The sequence below is a fragment of the Schistocerca cancellata genome, chromosome 2 (genome assembly GCF_023864275.1).
Source record: "Schistocerca cancellata isolate TAMUIC-IGC-003103 chromosome 2, iqSchCanc2.1, whole genome shotgun sequence".
Taxonomy (NCBI): domain Eukaryota; kingdom Metazoa; phylum Arthropoda; class Insecta; order Orthoptera; family Acrididae; genus Schistocerca; species Schistocerca cancellata.
In genome coordinates, this window is record NC_064627.1 from 678,411,328 (window position 1) to 678,434,155 (window position 22,828).

The following is a 22,828-nucleotide window of genomic DNA, read 5'->3' on the forward strand; positions in this document are numbered from 1 at the left end:
AAGAGTTTGTTCTACTGTGTATTGCATGGTAGCTGACCATTCAAAAAGTTTTTCTTTGTGAATTAAAACACTGCATTTATGGTAACAATAACAATTATAGCATTATTTGTAGGAGTACTTCGCGTTCATTCTCTAGCTAGTCACAGAATATATCTGCATTTGCGTTTCTTTCCTGTTCTCTGCCAAAACAGAGTAAAGATTATTCATGTCTGATATTGAAGACTTAATTTATTTGCAAATTTCATACACAAAAAAGATAAGTCGCCAACATTGTCAGCACATGTTCAAAGTGGCTTATCCATCTTTGGATTCAATCTTATTTGATGATGTAAATGTCATGTGACTAGGGCCTCCTGTCGGGTAGACCATTCGCCGGGTGCAAGTCTTTCGATTTGACACCACTTTGGTGACTATTTGATGATGAACAGCATGAGTTAACAACCATGAATGTATTTTGGTGAACTTTAAAAGAGTAAACCAGTTTGTCGTATAAAATTTATTCTCTATACCGATTTCAATATGACTTTAAATGGGTGGGTGCCAATAAAACAGGCATGTCATAGGTTTTAAGCTTATGCTCAGCGAAGTACAAACTAGATGTGACTTAGAATTATAGGATAACAAAGCAAAAAGTATCATTCAATTTAACTATTAGCAAGATAAAGACATATGGTGCACTAACATTTATGTGATGTGATTTACATCACACATTTATGAGTCAATGAATAATCATACACCAATGTATGTCATATATGAAATTTCATCCTTGTCAGATATTATTTCACCCCCAGTGTCTTAAGAGTCTCACTTTAGGATTTATGTATTCATATTATGATTTGACTTCCTAAGAAAGGATGAACACCCTTTACCTGCTTGTTGAATTAACTTTCACTGCCAGACAATTTCCTTGCCAAAGTTAAGTGCACCATGCATAAAATGAAATTCTGTTTTAGTTAGGCAGGATACAAATCATTTGCAAAAAATTCAATGTAAACTATATTTTTGTACAAAGTTTTCACATGGTAAAATATAGTTATTAAAATAAAAATTTATGCACCAAAATTGTGAAAGTATGATATTCTAACAAAAAGAGTATATTATCACAAAGATGCACTTCTGTAACATCCACAATGAGGGTAAAACTCATAATTTAAACTACAACAGAGATACAAACAGTATCATCTTAACCGATACTTTTTTCCACACAGTAACACAAGATTGAAATTTTTAAAACTTAGCAAAATAGGTAGGTTGCTCTCATGCTTAAAAACTGTTACTGAACATGAAAGACTAATCTAACACTGCACAATTTTACTCAAATTTCTGCTGTCACTTAAGTACTGAACATCTTCAGATCACATCGGTACCAGAGCAGTCAGTCATTTGCAGGTGCTGCATACAATGCTTATGAGTCTGTCATGGAAACTTTCATAAATATAAATAAGTAAGGGTGCTATATGACACTAAGATGCTACAAGAGACCTTTAAAAATATCTTTTGTGATAGTATGTCAACCCTTCATGAAAGGGTAAGTTTGTTGGCACTTCCTGGAATGGTCCTTTCAACTGAGATAGTGATATATTTCTAACATCAGTTGTTTCTGCCTTCAGTGTGCACTAAATATTTATAGCATCCGAAGGGTTCTGCCCTCTGTATGCACTAAATCAGAGAGATAAAAATCAGTGGCTTCATGAACACTGCCTACAGGAACAGTGTTGCAGTGTTGTTGAAGTAACACAGGCATTAAGGTGCATGGCAGCAAACAGATGAAAAAGACTGGAACAAATTACAAAGACTGTGAAGGGGAGAACACATATTTATTGTAAACAAACTCAATTTTTAAGAAGTTTTTCAAATAAAATTGCAGTTACATAAAAATAAAAATAAACTCCTGTTTAAGAGCTGATAAAAGAGATTGGAACAAAAAAAAATAAAAAAAATAAAAAAGTAAATTTCTGAAATGGAGGTGTTTTCTTCTTGCTACTTACAGGAAAAAGTTAGAAATAACAAGAGTAATAAAAATTATTAAGTGTTCATTTGTGATTTTCTGTCCTCTACTGGAACCACTGAATGTTTACATCTGCATTTGATTCTGAGATTTTAGTATTAATTACTAAACATTAAAGAAATTCTTAATATGGTCCAGCTTCTGCTATTACAACACAGACAAAAAGAGGCTTGAGTTTAATGAAACATTATCAGTGGTCATAAGAATGGAGTATGAAATTGTATTGAAGGAAGGCGAGGTAAGAAATCAGCTGTGCTCTTTCAAAAGAACAATTCTGGGATTCACTCGAGTTTTAGGGAAATCATAGAAAAACTAAATGTGGACAGCTGCATGGGGATTTGAACTGTCTTCCACCCAAATATGTGTACAATGTCTTATGACTGATATGCAGCCCTCATTCATAACACTGAATTATGAGGAATTGGAACATCTGCCTAGATAATGGATTACAATATCATGAGTACTCAGAGTACAAAAAAAAAGAGAAGTTAGAATGTTATCCAGACAAATTATAAAAATTGAATACATTATTAACTGAATATGAGACAGAGATGTTGTTACTGCAAAATTATTTCTTCAACAAGAATCTGAGCTAATGGTGTTTATAGTAGTTTATGAACTCTTGCATTATCTGAGCCAACAGAATTGTACAATGGTAAATGTAGCTAAAACTGTTGGAGATGGCAGTCAGAAATATACCCTGAAAAATTATAATTTAGCACAGTCACCTTCCAAATAATGCAGGATTGCTTCAGAAACCATATTGATTTACACAAAAAACACTGTGCTGCCTGCAGTATATCACCAAACAAAATCACTTCGTCCACAGTGAGAATAACTAATTTCTGTTAGTATATACGGTATTAAAAGTTTATTGAGAAAAGTGAAATAACTTTAATCAAATAGATTACAGTATTACTTAAACACTAAATAAAATTGCAAAACAGTAAACAAAATAATTAAATTAATGGCATTAAACAGATTTATCTTTATCATCAGGATGTTCCTTTAAAATGGCATGGCTGAACTCCTTATCCATTCTTCCCACAGCTTGAGTTTGTGCTTTACATCTAATAACCTCATCAGTGGCAGGAAGCTATAAATCCTGATCTTCCCAATGATGCATGGTTCCACTCTGCAGCAGTCGCTTCAAATTTTGCCACTGTAGGTCTTCCAATGTCCTCCTTGCCTGTTGCCATCATCAAATTCATTGCCCTGAATCTGATAAGCCCTAGTTTTCATCACGATATCTTCACCCTCCCTGGATCTTGTAGGCATACAAAGGTGTCCTGTGTGAACTGTACAGACTTCTCTGCTGGGTATGTGCAATGAATGGTTTACAGCATACTAATACAAACAGAGCAGATGAGGAATTTTGTAGCTCACATTCCATTGCCATTAAGAGCACATATACCTCCAACTGCAGATTATCTAATTATTTGGGGTGCAGTACCTGAATACACAATCAACACAAACCACTGATCAGCCAAAGCTTGCTCTCTAATAAATCCATCTATGCAAGATGGCAAATAATTGTAATGAGACAAAAATTTAGACTGGAAGCTGATTCCATCTCTAAGCAAGAACTGTAATGTGGTTCACACCAAGTGCCACAATGCTTTCTTTGGTGCAGGTCTCAACTGGCTCTGTCACTTGTGGGAAATTTGCAAAAGTCATTTCTGTGAGCAGTTACTAAAACAGATGGAATATTGGTCACTGTAGATTAGGTAAGAACCTATATGTTTGATACACTGTAAGGCGTTGGCATCAGTCGGATATTTGGTAGTGGCAAGTTACCAGCTGAAGGGAACACGCTGTCAAAGGGCTGGTCCTGCAGGTACCTTGATTAGATGTATCCTCTTATGGTGGATCACTTCTTCAATCTTCAATGATTTAGGGCTTGCTGATTCATAACCTGGTACACTTAATCCAAATGGAGCTACACAAAATCCTTAGATTAGTTTACATTCAGTTTTTGTTCCATAGACTCAAAAATTATATGAGTCTCTTGAGAGTGGAACATGTCAAAGTATAACATAAAAAACATAGATCATTTGAATAGATTAAATAGAATAATCACTTTCCTGATCATTTGTCATGAGACAGTCAAGATATGTGAATACATTATGACAAACTGGAACTGCTAATATTTACAGAATTGACAAATACACTGTTAAAATGAAACACACATAAGCACTTTTAACAAATTTATCATACTCAAAATAGCTAATCTTGACTGTTGTGACCATGTGCTCTCAAAACTGAAATCTAACAGACAGTTTTACTTAAGCTGGTCTAATAGTCCCTGTTAAGATATTCATCTATAGAGTAGAAGCAGTTGCCTACCAGAAAGTCTTTCAAACTCTCTTTAAATAATGTTTTATCTGAAACACACGTTTTTAATGGTTGCCAACAGTTTATTGAAAAACGCATGTTCCTGAATATTGGGCCCCTTTGTGGACCATGGTAAGTGATTTTAGGTCTTTATGTAGATTGTTCTTATTCCTAGTACTGCTGCTACATAGTGAGATATTGGATGGAAATAGGGACATATTTGCAGCAAATTTCATTAAGGAATAAATAAACTGAGAAATGTGGTTAGAATACCCTGTTCCTTGAACAGATTTCTGCATGATGTACTTGAATTTACACTTTTGCAGTCTAAAATGTTTTGCTCGGTTTGATGAGTCGCTCCAGAATATGATCTCAGATGATATAATAGAATGAAAGTAAGCAAACTATGCCAGTTTCTTTATACTTATATCACCTACATCTGACATGATTCAAATTGCAAATACAGACTTGTTTAGATGCTTCAGCAATTCTGTGGTATGCCCTTCCCAACTGAATTTATTATCGAGTTGTAATATCGGAAATTTAGCACTGTCAACCTCTTCTGTCTGCATGTCTTCACGCTGGGAGAAAATCTCTTATAGGTTCTGAACTCCATTTATTGGGTCTTTTCAAAGTCAATGACAGTGAATTAGCTTTAAACCATTTATTAGTGCCAGTGAAAATTTTTAGTGCTGGTTTCAACATATTTATTGATATGGAAGGGATGGAGGACACACACAAGGAATTCTTTTGGCTTCCTTATTACGAGAATATTTACGATGCTGCCTTGGAGGGTGCAGTTCTCCTGTTCAGATCAGTCTGATAGGACTTCCCCAACTCAGTATTGGACATATTGTCAAGAAAAGAAGTCTTATAAACAAGGGTTGACATCTGCAGAGATCACACTGATGGACCTGTCTCAAGATGATGTACTGGAATTGGTAAATTTTCAGCACATGCTTCACTGAACCACTCCATTGGCTTCGATTCCATTTCTTTGTATGGTGACTTTTTAACATTTTTTCTCTGCTTTGCTTTTGAACCACACTGTGTTTCTTAATCCAGAATCTTCTCCTTATTCTTCAATATTCTTGACAATGAAGACTGTGCAAGTCCCAGGGCTCGAGCCATTTCACTAACAGGCACATTCGAGTTTCTCTCCACTTCCCGAATCAAGTTCACTTTCTCTGTGACAGATAGAGTTGTTCTTTTTGCTGCCATAGTCAACTTCACTACAACAATGAATTTAAGTGAGCGAACTGATATACAGCTGGATTCTCCATGCAATACACAATAATACACGAACTGATGCAAACTTGCATAAACTGATGCTATACTGTAATGCTGCTACGAACGTACAGACTCTGACAGAGCTCGGCCGTGTGCATGCATGCAAATCTGCGTGAGTGTTAGCAAGCTGTCCATTGTTAGTCTTCGGTTGTGGTCAGCTAAGTTCGAGCTTGCTCGTGCGTGTAGCAAGGAATCGATATGGAAGATGATCAGTCATATCCAATATACTGTAAATGCTGGAGTTCATAGGTTCTTAAAGCCCGTATTACATGATGCTTGAATTTGGAGGCAAAGCCTATGGAAGTTCCAAAAAATCCTGCTAGAAGCTGCCATAAGTACTGTAGTTACCGTATTTACCCGACTGCAAGCCAACCTTGAATGCAAGCCGCATCACAGAAATGAGACTCGGAAAAAAAAAATAAATAAATAAATAAATAAATAAATGAATTAATTTTACCCCAATTTCAAGCCACTCTTAAAAGTGAAAGATATGGCTTATCATATGATGGATAGAGTATGAAGTGGCCCTACCTCTCAGGGATTTGGAACACTTAAAATTACAATTACATTGCAAAGCACTGACAACAGTGAAAATTCATGACATCTATCAAAATACAGTATTCCAGATCTACACCTATGTGAGCTGTGATCTGTGAGCAGTGACGTCACAAGCGAGCTCGCTACGCTGTATAGTGGAACACAATTGTGATTTTTCATGGTTTATTATTAACGCTAGTGACTCCTTGTCACTACTTTCGTACAAAGCATCATCCGCTGTGCCATCAAGTGCATTAGAAATACAGTATTTTTTAAATGCGTGATGAACGGTTTCACTTGGGAGACATTTCCAAGCTTGAATAACGCATACGTACACTTGAAACAAGCTTGCAAACTTAACATGTCCTGTTGGCGTTAACTGCCTATCTTCTTTCATTAGGCACTGTGTATACACATTTTTCTGCTTGTCCATAAAAGGTTTGTTTAAACAAACATCTAATGGATGCAGAATGGACATCATCCATTTTGGAATTACAACTCTGCTAATTTTGTTTTCACAGCTGATGTACAGTGACCTGTGTACGAATCTAACACAAGCATATATGGCATACATGGCAAATCAAGTAAAGTATTAGGACGACGTTGCCAGACAGGTCTGATCCACTCTAAAACCATGTCCTCCATGAACCAGCCAATTTTGTTAGCACATACAATTACATCTTTAGGAAACACTTTGGATTTCGTTAAAGTCTTCCGTGTGAAATGAATGGTGGCAGTTTATGGCCATCGGCTGTACAAGCCAGCAAGAATTTCCGGTGCGCAGTTTGACGACATAGCGCTGAAATGCGACGAGTTTTATCCTGTATTTTTCAGGCCCAATTGCAGCTCCCTTTAAAATCCTGGATTTTCTGACATGCTTTTACTTGAATTATTTCTGCAGTTACAGGTAAGCATTGTCCCTGCTTCCTCACAAAATTGTTCACTACAACTTACAACTCATAGTGGCGGCCACCTTTTGTTCCAGAAAATGCTTTTCTGTTGCTGGAACAAGCTGAAAGTTGTTACTTTTGCTGTCTCCATGTCTTACCGAAGTTCAAAAGCAGACTGAAACAAACGTTTTTGTGAGAACTGCTCTCGTTAGCTGGCGTTCTTAAAATATAAAGCCATGCTTGTCAAGTTTCTTCAAAATGTCCATTTTGATGATGTATACGTAAAGAGGTTTTCTTTTAATTGCTAGGAATTTTTGAAAAATTGCGAAATTCACCCATGATAAAAAATACCTTAACATTCACTACTCAAAACTAACACAACAGCTTCTGTGGGGGCTTCTAGCGACAAAGGCAGCACTAAAGGCCGCAAGCACTTACAGCAGCAACTAGAATCATTTTTTGGAACTTCTTAGGCTTTGCACCTGAATGTAAACTGCATGCGTTTTTTTGGATTCCGAAAACCGGAAATAAGTGCGGCTTGCATTCGGGCCGCAAAAGCCACTATTGTATTGTTTTCAATATTTAATATTCCTAATGCTAAAATGTAGGTTTTGCCATAATGTGAATTATGTTAAATTGAATATAAAATTGCATTGCACTTATGGAATAATTTTCGGGACTTGAAATTTCTTCCATTAAATGCAGGTTTGTGCTAAATCAAGGTCATGCAAAATCAGGGTTATTCTGTACAGTGTTTCAACTATTACAAGCAAACAGTGTTGCAGTGAACAATGCTAAGTCACAACTCCGCCACACTAATGTCACTTTTCTGGGACACACGGTTTCTGCCGATGGCATCCACGCCATGCCCAAACGGGTTGAGGCCATTAGTATGGTGCCTTTTTCCAAAGATTTTCAGGGTCTCTGCCGCTTCCTTGGAATGGCAAATTACTACCACAAACACATCCTCCACACCACTGACATACAAGCCCCACTGACAGATGCTCTCACAAGAAAAAAACATTTCAGGGTCTCGAGCAGTCATGTTGACTCCAGATATGCATTGTGCATTTGATAACCTCAAGTCAGCCTCACAGACAGCTGTTATGCTCGCACACCCCATTCCTGATGCTCCCATCTTGCTTACTACAGACTCAAGGTATACAGCAGTGGGGGCAGTACTTCAGCAATCTGCGGATTCAGTTTTCTCCCACAAACTGTCCGCTTCCCAACATAAGTGGTTGACATACGACAGGGAATATTTGCTATTTATGCTGCTACCAAATATTTCCAAGAAGATATTGAAGGTCACCATCTCGTGGTATTTACTGACCATGAGCCACTGGTACATGCTTTTTGTAACCCAGGCAAGGACTCATCCCCAATATGTTTTCGGTATATGGACCTCATATGTTACATCACAGTAGCAGACAACGTCGTTGCCAATTTAGTATCTCATGTGTCGGTTTTATCTTCACAAATGGACCTCAGTAAACTCCCTAAATTGCAAACAGAGGATACTGAACTTGCCACATTGCACTCCGATGTTAAAGAAGGAGTCAACTAGAGTTATGGACACTTCCTGGGTTTTCATCACCCATCTGGTACGACATTTCAACAGAATGCATACATCCGATGATTCCTCCACGTCTCCGCCAGTACATTTTTTTAATAGTATCCACAATTTGGCACACCCTGGCATACGTGCCACCGCACCTCTGGTATCTGAATGTTTAGTTTGGCACAGGGTGATAAAACAATGTTACAGTTGGGCGAGAGCATGTGTGGCTTGTCAGCATGCCAAAGTAGGACATCACACACAGCCTCCCATGGGTACGTTCGATGTGGCAAAAAGAAGATTCCAGCACATACTCACCGATATCGTCAGGCCCTTACCACCCATCAGGCCCCTTCTGTTACACACTCTCCACCATTGACAGGTTTACCCGCTCGGTAGAGGTAATTCCTCTCACTACTATCACAGCTGATGCAGTGGCCTAAGCCCTTTTATTAATGTGGATCTCGCACTTCGGCTGCCTAGTTTCTATCACCACTGACCAGCACCGCCAGTTCGAGTCCGCCATCTTCCAACAGCTTTGTGAACTGTGTGGGCTGAAAAGATTTAGGTCTACAGCATACTACCCCAGAGCAATGGCAATGGGCTTGCCAGATGCTGGCACCAAACGCTTAAAGCTTCTCTGATGTGCTACGGAGGTAAGTGGGCTGACACCTTACCATGGGTAATGTTAGGCATTCAGGCCGCGTACAAAGTGGACCTCGGCGTGAGCCTGGCAGAAGTACTGTATGGAGAACCATTCACACACCCAGCAGAGCTAATCGAGCCTTCACTTCTTCCAGATCAAATCTGCAACTCGACATTTGTTGGGCATGCTAAGGATCTAATCACTAACATTTGTGTGCCTCCTCCTCGACCGCACTCGCTCCCTCCTGCGTTTCTGCATAAGGACCTGGAGTCGTGCACTCATGTCATGGTGCATGATGACACCATCCAACCAGCACTCACACCTCCATACTTGGGCCCCGACAGAGTCATATTGCGGCATACCAACACCTTCAAAGTGCTCATTAATGGCACACCTCAAACAGTATCTGTCTGCCGCCTCAAACTGGCATGATCCCTGGGAGAACTGCCCGATACCCCATCCAGTCAGCCCCCACCCCCTGCTAAACCCACCTTGCATGAGGCACCTACCAACAGTCCACGTGTGAGTGACGCTCATTCCCACATGTGTGACATTACCCATTCCCAGTCATGTGACAGTGCTACAGGTGCATGTGACATTCCCTTACAGAGTGACGCATGTGATGACTCCCCTCCTACAGGCAGCCCCCTGCCTCTCCCCTTTTAGGATTTAGTGATGTATCAGGGACCAGCCCCCTGCCTCTCCCCTTTTAGGATTTAGTGACGTATCAGGGACCAGTCTCAGAACGTGTAATGTCACTGACAACTCGTGGAGATTCTGTGAAACTGTATACGGAAGTGGTAGCGAATGCCAACACAGATTTTATTTGCAACTCTAAAGTGCTTTTTGTTATGCATCCGGATAATGTGTGTGTCTTCTACAAATGAGCCACCTTCCCCATCTCATTGGGAATTAGTTACATGAGGTGTTCATCAAGGTTCCACCTTGAGCCTGTTGCTTTTCCTTGTGTATATTAATGACCTCTCACGTCTGCCCTGATAGTTGAGTGGTCGGCGTGACAGATTGCCGTCCAACAGGCTTGGGTTCAATTCCCAGCTGGGTCAGAGATTTTCTCTGCTCAGAGACTGGGTGTTGTGTTGTCTTCATCATCATTTCATCCCCATCTGGTGCGCAGGTCCCCAATGTGGCGTCGAATGTAATAGGACCTGCACCAAGGCGGCCGAACCTGCCCAGCAAGGTGCCTCCCGGCCAGTGACGCCAAATGCTCATTTCCATTTCATGACCTCTCATCTGTTATATTGCCAGATGCTAAGTATGTTTTGTTTGCAGATGATACAAATATTGCAATAAATAGCAAGCCAAGTACAGAATTATGAATGGCTGCTAATAAAATTTTCACTGACATTAATAAATGGTTTAAAGCTAATTCACTATCATTAAACATTGAAAAAACCCACTATATGGAGTTCAGAATGTGTAAGGGATTTCCTTCCAGCATGTGTATAACATGCGAAGACGTGTAGATAGAAGAGGTTGACAATGTTAAATTTCAGGGATTACAAATCAATAATACATTCAGTTGGGAAGGGCATACCACAGAATTGCTGCAGCACCTAAACGAGCATATATTTGTGAGTGATGACTGATACAGGAGATACAAACATAAAAAACTTGCATAATTTGCTTAATGTCATTCTATTATGCCATATGGGATCATATTTTGTTGAAACTTGTCAAATGGAGAAAAAGATTTTAGGGTGCAAAAGTGTATAATGAGACTCATTTGTGGTGTAAATTCAAGAACATCATATAGAAACCTGTTCAAGAAACTGGGTATTTGAATCACTGTTTTGCAGTATATCTATTCCTTAATGAAATACAGTATGTTGCAAATAATATCTCTATTTCCAGCTAACAGGTCAATACATAGTACCAAGACTAGGAATAAGAACAATCTACATGAATACCTAAAATCATTTACCTTCATCACAAAGTGGTCCAATAGTCAAGAAGATACATTTTCAATAAATTGCAATGAACCATAAAAAATTTGGTTTCAGATACAGCATGGTTTAAGCAGAGACTGATAGACTTTTTTGGTAGGCAACTGCTTCTACTCTACAGATGAATATCTTAATAGAGGCTGTTAGACCAGCTTACATAAAAATGTCTGTTATATTTCAGTTACATTATATATATATTAGTCACAACAGTCAAGATTAGGTATTTTGCGTATGATAAATTTTGTTGAAAGTGCGTAACTATGATTCATTCTGACGGCATGTTTATTAATTCTGTAAATATTAGCAGTTCCAGTTTACTGTAATGTATTTACATATTTTGGCAATCTCTTGACATATAATCAGGGAAATCAGTATAACATTCAAATGTTCTATGTTTTTTTTATATTAAACTTTCTGACATGTTCCACACTCATGAAAATCATTTCATTTTTGGGTCTACAGCACAAAAACTGAATGTAGTTTAATCTAATATAATCTAGTCTTTTTATAGTCAAAATGTCAATGATAGCAACTGTCTCCCACTTCTGTTTCAATTTCACTGTTTCCATTTCCATAAAAAGGATAACATTGTACAACATCACAATACCTTTGCTGTTGTTGAGTTTGTTATGTAAGTCCATCCATTTCATATATTCATCAACGAACTAGGCATTTAAAGGTACTGTGACCTGTTCCTATCAGGAATATTCTGTTTCATAAACTGTTCCAAAATTTATGTGTTCTTCTAACCCTATATAGGACATTTATTGTATGAAGAACAGCAATACTTTCTTCAGTATATTTTCTTTGCACTTCAGAATTAAAAACACATTCTCACAAATAATTATGATCTGCTACACTTACATTGTACTGTTTTAGGCACTGAATTCCCAAAACTCCTCCTTTGTTAGATTATGTGTCTGTACTACCAAATGGCCCATTTGAACTACCAGAAGTGTTTTTAAATGAATTAATAATTTCCATTACAGCTAGGAAAATAAAAATCAATTTACACAGAGCCTCATGAAACTGAACAAACCTAACGAAATAATGTAGGGCACTAACTTAGAAGTTGCCCCATAATTACTGTTCAGCCTCAAAGCCATCCATCCTTGAAATTTTTTTATCATTATGTAGGTTGATTTATATGGGTAATCTAGCAGAGATCCCTCTTCTCAGACACTCAATATTTCACAATGGTTGCTGAAGAATGCTGAGAGCTTATGGTTCTGGCAGCACTCACAAATACCCAGCTCAGGAATCTTAGGAGCATTCAACCTATACACAGCTATAACTTATTAAAGCACACATCAGTAAATTAATCTCAATAGTTTAAAGAAATTGCAATAGACAAGATTCAGAAATGATGGCTATCTGTTACTGAAGATTGGATCTAAGAAATGTAAAATTAGAGCTAAAACCCACACTTTGCGCAGTAGAAAATATCATTCTCATACACAGTTTTTGATCATAGAGATGCAAGGAAACAGCACACATGAAACTATCACTAGTCTAATGGAAGAGGACAAATATGGGCCTCTTGTAGAAGAAATGGTAGACCTAAGAACTTTTTGAGACTTTTTGATAAAGATGTTTCTCTTTATATATTACATATATAAACACCCTACATACTTCTCACATAGGGATCATGAGGATAAGATCAGAATAGTTACTGCATGCACAGAGGCAGTCAAACAATTGCTCTTCTCGTCCTCCATATCTACTTGGAATGGAACTAACAACTGGTACAATGGGTTGTACCCTCTGCCATGCACCTCACAGTGGTTTGCAGAGTGTAGATGTAGATGTAATGTCAGGGTACCATGGCTTTGTATTCACTCACAACTATAAATAACTGGAAGGGTGTGTATCATTTGATTTTAAGCTTGGCTTTAGCCTTGAATATACATGGTGTTCCACTAAATGCCTCTGTAAGTCAAAAAGTAATAGGTGGTGGAAATATTTATTGTGGTACGTCACCATATGAAACATTACACTGTCTGCAGAGCTATGAACATAGTTTATTGTGTTATTATCCAAAAGTTACAGCAAAAAGATACAATTTTTTAAATGGAACAATAGTTGTTTGTTTCATGCACTGGAATTAGTGTCACCAGCTGTGTATACATCAATTTAAATTACATTCCTACCACTTTTAGTGTGGGAGCTACAACCCTTCAAAGTTTCAGGGGCAGTATGTAGATGCTGAACATAATACATGGCTGTGTGGTGGGTGCTGGATGTTCTAGCAGTGGGAAGTTGATTTAAATGAGATATTCAAATGTGTGTCCATGATCCTGAATGCACAATGCAATGCGCCTTCTAAAAGATCTGTGGGTGAGATGTAACATCGCCAGTGTCACGGAGCGACATGTGTCCTTGATGCGCCGTTTTAGATCATCTTGGGATATGGGCATAGTGACATAAACACGATCCTTTAAACACCCCTACAAAAAGAAATCTAATGGTGTTAAATCGGGCGACCCTGCGGGCCATGAATGAGGACCATGGTACCTTCCCGCAAACCTGCTGTTTAGTTCTTCCACAACAGCACGGGCAGAATGGGCTGGGTGACCATCATGTTGCATCCACATACGGACTCTTGTGTGTAGACACACATGTTCAAGGAGACCACCCAAACTGTTGACTATAAACACATGATATAACTCACCTGTCAGTGTACTTGGGAAGTAATGTGGGCCGATGATTTCATCCCCAAGGATCCCACATCATACATTAATAGACCACCTATGTTGACGGTCGACAGGTCGTACCCACTGAAGATTGTTTGCAGCCCATTAGTGCACGTTATGGTAATTGACTGCACCACAATTTGTGAACATGGACTCATCAGAGAACATAACAGCTTTTAAAGATTCCAGCATGAAATAACACATGGTCCATTCACAGACTGAAACTCTCACACAGTAATTGCTCCCATGGAACTCCTGGGTCAGTGACAGGCAGTACGGGTGAAACCTGTGGCCATGTACTATACACCACACAGCTGTGAGACTAATACCAGTGACTGCAACAATGGCTCATAATCTGACATGAGGATCATGGTATACTGCAGCTAAAACAAACATCTCCGTCTCCTCACTTCTTGCAGTTCTTGGTCTGTTTGTGTGGCTCGAACTGTTGGGTATATGGCCATGTGCGGTGACAGTTGGCAGTCTAACAGCACATCAAGGAAGCTTCTGGCTCCATGACACTGGCACAGTTACAACTCGGCCGCACCACATTTAGAAGGCGCATTGCGTTATGCACAGCGTGTGTGGTATCTGCCCCTGAAATTGTGAAGGGTTGTAGCTCACAAACTAAAAGTGATAGGAATGTAATTCAAATTGATGTATACACAGCTGGTGCTACTGATTCCAGTGCATGACAGAAACAACTGTTGTTCCATTTAAAAAATCGTATATTTTTGCTGTAACTCTTTGGATAATAACACAATAAACTATGTCCACAGCTCCGCAGACAGTGTAATGTTTCTTATGGTGACCTACCACAATAAATATTTCCATCGCCTATTACTTCGTAACTTACAGAGGCAAACACATTTAGTGAAACACCCTGTATGTAGGGTGAATACAGTGAAAACAATTCAGAACATAGATCATCATTATATTTACCCTTGTAATCAATCTCATGATCCAGATAAACTAGCAGCTCCATGCTTTCTGCACTTAGGTAATAACTTTTCATAATCCTATTAGATTGCTGTCTCTGCACTGTGGTTGTGATTCACAAATAATTCCAGGACTAGCATGTGTATCCATATGGCCTTGCATGAGAAGTTATCACATTCTGATGGCTCTGAAAAATAATAACAATAGTAATAAAATCAAACAATAGAAAATCCAGGATGGAGTGTAACAACAGCAATACCCCATCTCATTAATCGTAATAATAAACATAAATGGAAGAAAAAAACAAGCATATGTACTACAAACCTGTGTTTCCCACATTATTACATCATTCTGAAGAACATGTAAAGGGAGCAAAAAATTTATCAGCAAAACGTGCAAATTTATATTGCACACATAGAACATTGATAAAACCAATATCTAAAATATTAAGATGAGCATGAATAATGGAATAAAATAAAATATATAAGGAATAATAACTTTAAAATATCATTTCAAAAGTAAAGAGTATCACAATCCCCCTTTTTCTTACATCAGAAATGAAATTTTTAATAATATTTACAGAATATTCTGTTGGTTCTTGGAGGAATATGGACATACTAAAATCTTGAATATACCATATAAATGTTCCACAAAAATATTTAAGTAATAGCTCCAGACCTAACAGAGGATCACATGCCATTCACATTAATATTGCTTATATTTTACTGTTAAGTGTATCTTGAGTACACAGTATTAGTGTTCCACAATACTATTTATTTAATAGTTCATCATGAACCAGCTTTCACCTTCTTAGGCCATCATATTAAATTATTTGATGCTGGCCTAAGAAGCTGGTTCATTATGAACTATTAATTAAATGGTATTGTGGAATGTTTATATTGAGTACACAAGATACTCTTAACAGTAAAATATAAGCAGTGTTAATGTGAATGGCATGTGATCCTCTGTTACGTCTTGGATCTAGGATTTCCTATGGAGCACACCTGTTATACTACATTATGTCTATTCAAAGAGTAGTCAAAGTTTTAATTATCACCTCACAAAAATAATTACATTGTCAATTTTTGTTCCTTTCCAGGTACATATCTGCAACCCCAGTACATACTGAAATCTCTGTATCATAGCACCATAACATGCTGCTAGAAGAGACAAAACAAAATGGTACAAACCACTGATAAAGTGGAATATCATGTGGTAATACACTTTATGCATTTGTCGGGTAATAACACTGCAATAACTGGAAGTGCATGGTAACATTTTACAATTGTATGACACAGGAGTTAGGTGGCACACACACTTCCTGTGTGGTTAAACAACTCTGAATGATGAAAATTAAGTATCAGACCATCTTGGCCAAACAATTCTGAATGACAAAGGATGAAATGGCAGACCATATTCCTGTGAAGAACACGGAATTGCACGAGAAGTGGAGACCCTGGTGCATGTCACAGTGGAGGCAACCATGTAAAAAATGAAAATTAGTCATATGTTAGTTTTCTACATCTCGTATGACTTTTAAACATGATAAAGGTTGCCATCTACTGGATTGCATAACCATGCTCACCTCTTCAAAATGCCTGCCAAACTGAGGCAGCAATAAAAACACTGCAGCTGTATCAGGGCAATACAATTCACTCCTTTAGCTACATCATCAACATGGATGAATGCTGGCTGTTATCAGTATGACCATAAGACAAAAGAAGCAAAGCAAGAAGTGGACAAACAGGCCAACGTCTGACAATACTGGGTGAGGTGATGTTGAGTGCTTTATAGGCCACTATGGTGTGATGCTAACAGATTGTAGTTGTAAGGAGAAAACTATCACAGGAGCATACTACCAAAATCTTCTGATAGGGTTAGGGGAGACGATAAGGACAAAGCACTGTGGGAAGCTGTTCATGTGAGTGTTTTTGCTTCACAGCAACATCCCCTCTCTTTCTGCACAGGGCACAGTTAGATGTGGTGTTTCTTGTTGTACCAAATTTTGCCTCCCCACCCCTCTCTCAGTCTACTTCCTTAGCTTAGTGGTCAGTGCAGCTGACTGCCAGATGGAGGACCCAGGTTTGATTCCTAGTACTGAGCTAAGAAAATGGATGGCAGGAGAGCAGTGTGCCAACCCAATGCCCCTACAAACCACATCCAATGATGCCACTGGCAGAGGATGACATGGCAGTCAGTCAATATTGTTGGGCACACCAGCTTCTGAGGACAGAATTTATATTTTTACCTCCTCCTTAACTCTCTTAACATGACATCCAGTGATATCTTCCTCTGTTTTGCACGAAGAAACCATTGCATGACAACTTTTTCCATGATTACAAATAGGTGATTTTAGAGGTGGCACTTTTTCTGAACAGACTTCTACAACCAAGGTCTACACCAAGTCATCCATCATTAGGAAAACTGTATCACATTGAAGAGTGAACATACAGAAAATGTCTAAGACCATGACAAAGCTTTATGGTAACAGCCTGATTTTTTTAAAGCGATAATTAAAATTTAATGATTAACCCTCATACACTCCTGGAAATTGAAATAAGAACACCGTGAATTCATTGTCCCAGGAAGGGGAAACTTTATTGACACATTCCTGGGGTCAGATACATCACATGATCACACTGACAGAACCACAGGCACATAGACACAGGCAACAGAGCATGCACAATGTCGGCACTAGTACAGTGTATATTCACCTTTCGCAGCAATGCAGGCTGCTATTCTCCCATGGAGACGATCGTAGAGATGCTGGATGTAGTCCTGTGGAACGGCTTGCCATGCCATTTCCACCTGGCGCCTCAGTTGGACCAGCGTTCGTGCTGGACGTGCAGACCGCGTGAGACGACGCTTCATCCAGTCCCAAACATGCTCAATGGGGGACACATCCGGAGATCTTGCTGGCCAGGGTAGTTGACTTACACCTTCTAGAGCACGTTGGGTGGCACGGGATACATGCGGACGTGCATTGTCCTGTTGGAACAGCAAGTTCCCTTGCCGGTCTAGGAATGGTAGAACGATGGGTTCGATGACGGTTTGGATGTACCGTGCACTATTCAGTGTCCCCTCGACGATCACCAGTGGTGTACGGCCAGTGTAGGAGATCGCTCCCCACACCATGATGCCGGGTGTTGGCCCTGTGTGCCTCGGTCGTATGCAGTCCTGATTGTGGCGCTCACCTGCACGGCGCCAAACATGCATACGACCATCATTGGCACCAAGGCAGAAGCGACTCTCATCGCTGAAGACGACACGTCTCCATTCGTCCCTCCATTCACGCCTGTCGCGACACCACTGGAGGCGGGCTGCACGATGTTGGGGCGTGAGTGGAAGACGGCCTAACGGTGTGCGGGACCGTAGCCCAGCTTCATGGAGACGGTTGCGAACGGTCCTCGCCGATACCCCAGGAGCAACAGTGTCCCTAATTTGCTGGGAAGTGGCGGTGCGGTCCCCTACGGCACTGCGTAGGATCCTATGGTCTTGGCGTGCATCCGTGCGTCGCTGCGGTCCGGTCCCAGGTCGACGGGCACGTGCACCTTCCGCCGACCACTGGCTAAACATCGATGTACTGTGGAGACCTCATGCCCCACGTGTTGAGCAATTCGGCGGTACGTCCACCCGGCCTCCCGCATGCCCACTATACGCCCTCGCTCAAAGTCCGTCAACTGCACATACGGTTCACGTCCACGCTGTCGCGGCATGCTACCAGTGTTAAAGACTGCGATGGAGCTCCGTATGCCACGGCAAACTGGCTGACACTGACGGCGGCGGTGCACAAATGCTGCACAGCTAGTGTCATTCGACGGCCAACACCGCGGTTCCTGGTGTGTCCGCTGTGCCGTGCATGTGATCATTGCTTGTACAGCCCTCTCGCAGTGTCCGGAGCAAGTATGGTGGATCTGACACACCGGTGTCAATGTGTTCTTTTTTCCATTTCCAGGAGTGTATATGAACAGAAGAGTGTCAACTTGGACCAAAGATCTGGACACCAAGTAACTCCTATTTGGGAATCTACAATGTTTCTTCAAACACCAATTGTTTCTAAACCAGATTGCTCTGTTCATTCATGAGAACTGCAAGTCCATAGATGCAGATCTTAACTTGACGCCAAGTTACCTGACTTTTGTAAAGCCTTCAACACAATTCCCCAATATTTCCCAATGAAAGAAATACATGCACATCAAATATCACACAGAAATACAGGGTGTCCATAACAGAATGTCCCAGTTGTAAATTTTAATAGTATCAACTATAAGCATTGTAGTGTGTTGGTTCAAGGTACAACTAAAGAGTAACTCTAACAGCTTTAGATAAGTACATGAGCAAGTACTGCTTTGTTGTTTTCTCACTTGCACTGCTACATTAGCAAAATGGTCACTCCTGACAAGTGTAAAGAATTTTATGTTCTGAAGTTTGCTGGCTAGATGTGTGTGTAAAGTGAAAAATATGGGATAACCAAAGGTGTTTGAAGAGGATGTTGACCATGTGAGAGCATCTTATCTTCATACTCTTAAGAAGTCTGTTCAGAAAGCAAGTCTTGAATTTCAGTTACCTTGATGGCAGTGTGGAAGGTTGTAAGAAAACATTTAGGTGTATGTCCATACTGATTACAGCTAGTACATATTTCAAAGCCTGATGATGATTGTGTATGTTATAACTTTGCAAGTGAACTATAGCAGTGGGAAGACGACTTTTTGAACATGTGGTGATCGGTGATGAGGCTTCTAAGTAGAAAGGTAAATATCCATAATGTTCATATCTTGGGGTCAGAACATCCTCATGAGTGAAGCTGTACAATATCAAAGAGATTGCCGAGAATAAAAGCACCTTCTGTACTGTATCTTGGCATCAAGTTTACAGACTATTTTTTTCCCTGAAGTTACCGTAACAATGGTGGCTTATGTGGATATGTTGCAAGAATGGCTCTTTCCCAAATTAGAAGGTGAACACAAAAATTTTATTTGGTAACAAGAGGAGCCCATGCTCTTAGGCATCTTTTCATACAAAAGTGATTGTACATTGAAGTCCCTGAATGTTGGATTGGTCTTAATGATCGCTCTATTCCACTGGCCTCCACATTCACCTGGTCTCAAGCCATGTAATATTTTCCCTTTGAGGTTTGTAAAGGATCAAATTTATGTTCTGCCACTATCTAACAATTTTTTAGGATTGAGATGAGACACAGAACTGAAGAGGCTATTGATTCCATTACTACAGACTGGTTAACCAAAGTGTAAGAGAAATTGGATTTTAGGTTGGATGTGTGTCATTTAATTAAAAGTGCACACACTGAACATTTGTAAGAAACACTAGGTTAGTTTACATTCAGTGTGATGTATGATTTATAATAAACCGTCTAAATTAAAGTGTTGTAATATACAACTGAAATTGGTATTTTCTTTTATGGACAACCTGTATGACTGATAAGACACTTCCTCATAAACTGAACTCAGCATGTCATTCTTTCTGGAAGTTGTTATCAGAACCAAAAGTTGTGTTTGGAGAAGCTCAAAACAATATATGATATGAGGCTGTTCGCCAATGATGCAGTCATGCACAGAGGAAAAGGGGGGGATTTAGAAACTCGTTATGAAACACAGAGAGATATGCATGTGATCAGTGCCTAGTACAAAGATTGGCAGATGATTATAAACATAAACAAATATAAAGGAAAGTCCATTAATGGAGGGAAGACATGGTATCAATTTACTGTGGAGCTTGCTTGATAATCAATCACTGGAATCCACCACAACCTTTAACCATGCAGGACTGTCTATTCACAGTGGTCCAAAGAGAAATGACCACATAAATCTAGCAGTGAGAAAGGCATATGCCAGACTTACATTTACTGAAAGACTTCTAAGGAAGTTGCAGAAAGGCACTTTGGTCTATGGATCTCACTTTTTTTTCCATCAAAACTTCAAGCCACCGGTTTAAGGTATTTTTTGCAAAGAGTTGTATAAGTAAGAAAATTTTGTGTCCTAATGTAAATTAATTGAGATTATTATGTTAAACTGCTTATGTATCACACTACTTGAGAGAGCTGAGGCATCTAGTAAGAACGATAATAAAATGGACACAGAAGCCGTTAGCTGAAAAAAAAAGAAAGAAAAAAAAAAAGGAATTTGAGCTTCCCATTTAAACTGAAGGCCATCATTGTAACAACTATTGAGCACTGAACTGCTGCTCCTTTCTCATTTTTACTGACTACATGAGATTACTCGTGAGAGGTAATCCAAAGCCAACATGTCAAGCACAATGGTATATTAGGTCTGCAACTTGTATGGACTCAACTCTACCATTTGATATCACGACTCAGTTTTGAGCCATGATGTCATTTGATTGTGATCATGCTATTATATTTTGCAACATGGATCCAAAATTAATTTTCAATAGTTGAACGTTGTGCAGTGAATGGTGGATGTGGAATCAACCATTAAATTTTTCCAAATGTTGGGTGACTTTGAAGAATACTGTACATATCAAACATGTAGCAATAACATGCAGGTATCCTGTCAATGTTCTTCCAGTGGTTACATGTGGAGGTATCACAGGGATAATCTGCGGTTTCCATTTTTTTATCAGTTAAATATGCCATGCATGAAACTAGGGTTCCTGAAACTACAGTAATTGGTTTTTGTTCTGCACAAAGGTTTGTGGGGGAATTCATTAAGTATAGAGGATCATTAAGGGGCTAGGGGTGATAGTAGAAGTAAAGAAGGTGAGCTTTGGTAAGTGGAAGAGCAGTATGGATCAAAAAGTTGTTGGTCTTTTGGTAAGTTGTTTCTGGCGGAGATTGTAATGATGTTGGCTTTTGGGTTATTGAAAATCGAAGTACGTGAGTGTTGACTTTAGTAATAGGGGAATATGTAACAGACAGGCTTACTGTTAAATCAGATGGGTTTGCTTCATGTAACAGGTTGGGCGGTAGGGCATTGTCAGAAAATGATGTGAATCACATTAAATTTAAAGGCTATGAGACTGGGGTCTGTACTAGCATTATTGATGGATACTGGGAGAGGTGTGGTAGGGGTTATTCATACATGTTATTGAGAGGGATAAAATATAGTATTCCATTTTACAATTGGTGGAAAAGTATTCCACAGAGGTATAGTGTTTTTCAGGTTTTCGTGAAACTAATAGGAAAAATGCACAGGTGCCAGCTTGCTAATTAAATGGGAATGATTGAGAGGTTTTTTTTTTTGTGTGTGTGGCCAGGGAGGGGGGAGGAGTTTGGGTTTTGTTGAGTGATAGTTGGTTTTCTTGTGTGTGTGTGTGGTTTTTTTTTTTTTTTTGTGTGTGTGTTGGGTTGGGTGATATTTGGGATGGACTTGTCTGATGTATGGAAATGTTTTCTGTTAACTGAGGTGGGTGTTTTTACTACTTCTGTGTTTTTCAGCTGGTTCATGAATTGTGTTTCTTCATTACTGTTTACCATTTGTTCTTTTTGTGATACATATGTGATTTTATGAGACTCTATAATCATGCATGTCTGACAGGTTTCATTCTTGATTTTATTGAAGTTGTGTTTTGTTGTGTAAGATTTAGCTTCTTTGTATTGTTACTGGTGTTTTAAGTTCATTTATATATGTCGACTGATGCTGATACTACTATTTTTGTTTTTCCCAATTGATTACTAGGTGCATTGGTTTTTCTTTTTGGCTTTTTGTACCTCAATCTGCTTTAGAATTTTTGTTTGGTACCATGCTTTCAAGTTGAGCTATATAGCTCAACAGATATTTTTGATACCAGTTTAGGGTTTCCACAAGTTTCCCCAAATGAAATTCCCTCATATTTTCCCTATTTTCCAAACAAGTTTTAGAAATTTTCCCTGACAAAATTTGAGATCTCAAGGGTAAATAAAGATATAAGTTGACAAAAAAAGTACGCACTTAAGTATTTCTAAATGTGTGAGCAAAAATCTTAATTACTGACACCAACATCATTTGTAATG

At 39.1% G+C, this 22,828-nt stretch overlaps 1 protein-coding gene across 1 annotated transcript in view; it reads right to left on the bottom strand.

Annotated features, from left to right (window-relative positions):
* Positions 1-318: 318 nt before the first annotated feature.
* LOC126162419 (arrestin domain-containing protein 3-like) overlaps positions 319-22,828 on the bottom strand; it is a 171,482-nt gene continuing 148,972 nt past the window's right edge. The window contains exons 8-9 of the mRNA XM_049918918.1: positions 14,863-15,046; positions 319-1,776 (exon numbers count right to left, since the gene is read on the bottom strand). Coding sequence (XP_049774875.1) covers positions 15,031-15,046 — 16 coding nt within the window. The 3' untranslated portion in view covers positions 319-1,776; positions 14,863-15,030. The remainder of the gene's footprint in view (positions 1,777-14,862; positions 15,047-22,828) is intronic.